The sequence below is a fragment of the Cyprinodon variegatus genome, unplaced genomic scaffold (genome assembly GCF_000732505.1).
Source record: "Cyprinodon variegatus isolate N-32 unplaced genomic scaffold, C_variegatus-1.0 Scaffold329, whole genome shotgun sequence".
NCBI lineage: Eukaryota > Metazoa > Chordata > Actinopteri > Cyprinodontiformes > Cyprinodontidae > Cyprinodon > Cyprinodon variegatus.
The window spans coordinates 360,614-365,640 of NW_015150782.1; the positions used below are offsets into that span (position 1 = coordinate 360,614).

At 43.3% G+C, this 5,027-nt stretch overlaps 1 protein-coding gene across 1 annotated transcript in view; it reads right to left on the minus strand.

The window, feature by feature from the left end:
- The window catches only part of LOC107091205 (Fanconi anemia group J protein-like), a 55,297-nt gene extending 50,339 nt beyond the window's left edge, over positions 1-4,958 (minus strand). Inside the window, exons 1-2 of the mRNA XM_015384996.1 lie at positions 4,829-4,958; positions 4,329-4,466 (exon numbers count right to left, since the gene is read on the minus strand). Coding sequence (XP_015240482.1) covers positions 4,329-4,466; positions 4,829-4,867 — 177 coding nt within the window. The 5' untranslated portion in view covers positions 4,868-4,958. The remainder of the gene's footprint in view (positions 1-4,328; positions 4,467-4,828) is intronic.
- Positions 4,959-5,027: the final 69 nt, after the last annotated feature.

The window sequence follows — 5,027 nt, forward strand, 5'->3', positions numbered from 1 at the left end:
TATATATATATATATATATATATATATATATATAAATCTCAATAAAATATTGTTAAAAAAACAAAACAATTTTCTTTAATTGAAGATGAAATTGGATTATATTAAACTGCACTTCCAATATTCACCACTGGTCGGCGCCATTTCCCTTTTTCCTCTGATCACGGAGCAGACGGCTTGCTTTGACTCGCAATGAATCCTGGGATACCCCAGGCTACGTAGGATACAGCAGAGCCGTCCTCCAAAACGGGCAAATAGAAGGACGCATTTGTCGGCCGCATAACGAGGAGTCTTCCGATTTGAACAGGCCTCGGCGCCGCGCTATGATGTAATCGTCAGAATCTGGCCTTCGCAGGACGCAGCCGCTGGAATCCAACACAGTCGTCAGGTTACTTCAGGGTTCAGGTTGGAGGCCACAGCTCTGAAAATCACCTGTGAATTCCATGAACCAGAACAGACAGTGTTCTGCTTTTTCTGCTACTTAGCCAATAATTAGGGTTATGGCAGGGAGGCAAAGCGTGCAACTAGACCACTACCTGATAGAAGAAAACATGGAGTTTCATCAACTAGTACAATGAATAGGGCAGGAGCAAATCGTTTGGATTAAATTAAGATTCAGTGAAAGATCAGTGGCCTGATTTTAGCAAGATGATGTAGATCCAGGAAGTGTATGAGACCAACCAACCAGCTGCATGAGGACCTATCGTCACATTTATCAGTTTCAGCTGTTTCTCTGCTTTAAAATATCAGGAAATGCAATTTGGTGATAAAAACCAAACTTCTGACCTTTGTCCTGGGAAAACTTTTTTACTGGTTAGAAATGTTTTCACTATAACAATAAATGGCATAAAACATTGTGACGAACATCCGTCTGTTGAAGGGAAGATAAGAAACGCCACAGAGCTGCAGACTCTAAAGCCACAACATGACCAACAGGTACGTTAAAGAACCATTTTTATTTAGACGTAAAGGACGTCTTTGACGGGAGACAGAGAAGGTAGCTGGCAGATGCAGGTTAAATAATTAGACATTAGAGTAAAATCTATGGATAAGGCAGCGTTTTTAACAATAAGAATTGAAACTGCTTTTATTTCAGGATGGTTATGAATTTATTTTAGGAGAAACAATAAAATAAAATGAAATCTGTTTTGTCTAAAGATACCAAAGCAGCATCAAACTTTAATGGCTTTGACATCTCAGCTTGGTCAAGGCTGAAGCCTTCATGTTCAATCCGTGGACTATATCCCCACCTAGTGGTCAGAAGCTGGTGAAAACTCTCAGTCATTCCAAAAAAGTTAAAAACAATCCACTGGACTTTATTCCCAAGTGGAAGACTTTTCTCTTCCCACCCAGGAAGTGAACAGTGAGTGGAAGTGGTCAGTCTGACTAAATAAAGCAGGACAGACTTTAGTCCACTGAACCTAAAATGAGAGCCGTTTTCAGCCGCATGTCAGAACATCATTCAGACCAAACAGAGGGAGCAGATGGCTGCGCTTCAAGGTCAACTGGAAAGATCTTCCACACTGGATTATGGACACAAAATTACTTTATTGATTTAAAAGATTTTTTTGTATTTCAGTATTCGATCAACATCAATTGTTCAACTAAATAGTTTGTAGCCTAGCCTTTAGCATTGGCAGAGGTCAGATGTTTCCTGTCAGTCTCCAGGTTTAATCCAGTTGGTATTTCGGTCCAACCCTCCATCACATTTCTCTTTTCCAGCTTCTATTGTCATTCTACTCTCACAGGTACAGAGCAACGAAATTCACCCTCTGCATTTAACCCCTCCCCTCGGGGAGCAGTGGGCTGCCATGGTGCGGCGCCCACGGAGCAGTGTGGGGTTAAGGGTCTTGCTCAGGGATCCAGAGTGGAGGCTGTGGGAGTGGGGGGGGTTGAACCTCTGGGATCCAACTCTGTGCCCTAAGCACTAGGCTGCCCCTCCCTTTATCTAGACTCTAGATAAAGCGTCTTCCAGACTAGTGGCCAACGCCTCCGGTCCTCTATTACTCTAGATTCTAGAGTAATAGAGGACCGGAGGCGTTGGCCACTAGTCTGGAAGACGCTTCATCAAGGGAAAATTATCTCCTATTTAAAGTTTTTATGAACATGGAGATCAGGCTGGTAAACTCCCGGCTCACCAAGTGTCAGCCCCTCTCCAAACTACCCAGGGGGGTCACAACTGACCCCGTGGAAATGAAGGAGTTTTATAGGTCATTATACTCGTTCTGTAACTGATTTTGGTAACTCTAAGGATTTGGATGTTCCTACCATCAATCAGGATGTAGCTGACAATCTCCAGAGACCTGCTGTCACCTCTGAACCCACTGAGGCAGTTAGGGCGCTGCAGGCGGGTAAATGCCCAGGCCTGTTTTAGGACAGGTTCTCTCCACTACATTTAGAGCTTTACAATCAACCTTTGACCTCTGGATTTCTACCCCAGACCCTTAATCAGACAGTTATTACTTTACTTCCTAAAAAAGGGAAAGACTCCTCTCTGTTCTTCCTAACTCGATAAGTTTACTTAATGCTGACTGGATATTACAGCAAAAACAAATAGCACTAAGATTAGAAAGAGTGCTTCTCACTGTAGCTGGGAAAGATCAGAACGACATTATATAAAATAGGAACTGCTTTTCCAACATAAGACGACTCTTTAATGTAACATACAGCCCACCCTCTGTCAGTACTACACAAGTTATATCAAAAAAGCCTTTGACAGAGTCAAGTGGCCATATTTATTCTACTCAATTAAAACATTTGACTTTGGGCGAAATTTTCTGTCTCGGATTACGTTACTTTATTCTGACGCCAGTGTTGTAGTACTCGAGATCGGTCTTGGTCTCGAGACCATTTTTTGATGGTCTGGGTCTCGTCTCAGACCTGACTGCATTTGGTCTTGGTCTTGTCTCGGGTTAGGTGGTCTTGACCACAACACTGTCTGACGCATTCGCTTCAATTAGGACAAATAATCCTCAATCTGGCATTTTGGCCTCCGTCGCTCGACGCGCCAAGGCTGCCCACTGAGTGCCTTATTATTGGCTTTGGCAAAATCACATTCCTGGCCCAAACTGTAATTATATATTTTCTAAATTGCATTTTAGCAGCAGAAACTGAATTTTTGAAAGTAAAAAAAAAAAGGAATTTCTTTTGATCCATTGAAACAGGTAAAGTGTGAAAGACAGAATTATTTGTTTAAGAAGTTACAGCTCTGTAAAGAGGACCAGACATGTTGCCCTACCTGTTTTTGACCAAATAATTATTTTCCATGATTATTTATTAATCGTCTTTCAAACCCTTACGTAAAGATTTCCTGGATGTTTTTCTGCTGTGTTTCTCATAGTTGAAATGAACCCATGATGAAAAGTACAGCCATCTTTCTAAGGAGAGTGGCTCCATCAGTGGCTGACTGAATACTTTCTGTCCCTCTAAAGCTGCCAGTTTAACATTATCCAGGTTTTCAGTCACGTTTATAATTGTTCAAGCCAGGTTAACTGCATGCTAATCCTTTCCATAACATAAGCAGCTAACCCTGAAATCAAACATCCTCCGTAACCGGCCCGCCGCGCTCCGCCCCGCCGCGCTCCGCCCCGCCGCGCTCCGCTCCAGTCCTCCTGCACAAAGCAAAGCCTACAGCCTCCGCTGTTCCTCCCATCCTGCACCGCTCCGACTTTCTCAGGGCTCCAGCAGAGCATGCGCGATATTATTATTACATTCATAGGAGCAAAACAAGCAGAAATGAACGCTTAATTTAATATGACAGCTTAAAAAATCCCCATCAGCATCCAGCATATAAACAGTTTCTGCCCAAATATTTTCTTTTTGTTGTGGATTTTCTAAGATGGTTAAAGAGGATCATCCATGGTTGGGATGAACTGTTTGTTCTCCATCTCCAAACTCAGCATCTCTTCATCCAGGCCTGAGGTAAGAAGGTTGTTCTGATGTTGTGAGACGCGCTCTTGGAAGTTGCTGTGACTGGATTTGATTAAACTTTTAAGCCTCTCAGTATAAAATAAATATTTTGATGGAGATGAGAAATCTGCTTCCTGGTCTGTTGAAGAACCAATAGTTTTTGGGAATTTATCAGAATTATCCTCTAATCTGTAGTTACTAATCCATCGTTACCATATTTTAATTTAACAAACCAGATCTCCTCGCCGTTCTTTTTCCTGTTTGGTGCCAATGGAATTGCGGATCTTGACCTGGCCGACCAGAGCCCACACACACACACACACACACACACACACACACACACAGCACTTCTAGTATAAAAGTTTATGGTTTATGAAACACATTTTTTCTTTACGTTTTAAAGAACGTAAAGATGGACTTACACTGCATGATGAGGACGAACCGGCCGCCTGGCTGCTTGATGCTGTTTTCCAGCTCTGAGGACCAGAAGTTTCATTCTCTGGTTCCGGTTCATCATCCATGAATATGACGCCTCGTTGTGTTCGCTGCTTTTTATGGCTCTAAAAGGGAAACGGGGGGGGGCACTTTAACACCAGCGTGAGCAGGATTTCTGTCCATCTATTAGCTAAACATTGATCTCATCTGTATTCCAGTGAAGTTACAGTAATACCAGACCACCACTAGGAGGGGCTGTTGGGTTTGAGTTCAGAAAGTGATGATTCAACCAGTGCAGGCTGCTGCCTGGTTAGAATGGTTTCTACCAGCAGCTTCTAAGCCTCATCCTCTGGGTTCTTTAATTGGCAACAGCATCACATGTGAAAAAGCTGGACAGGGGCCCCGAGGAGCCGGTTTAAGGTCCCTTCTTCAATGTGTCCAAATCAAAGTTAATGAGCACAGATAGCGAGCGGTGACCCGTGGTTACCTGGTGCTCTGCGGTACGGATGCGCTTCCTGTCTGGCATGAAGTCCTCATCTTTGTCACGGTTGGCGTCCAGCGAAGCCTGAACTTTCTCTGACAGACGAGACGATAAAGACTGTCTTCTGTCTTTAGACTCCTCTGGAAAAGTCACACAGACACAGAAAGCTGAGCAGCTGCCCAGACTGGGAAAGAAAGAAAGAACA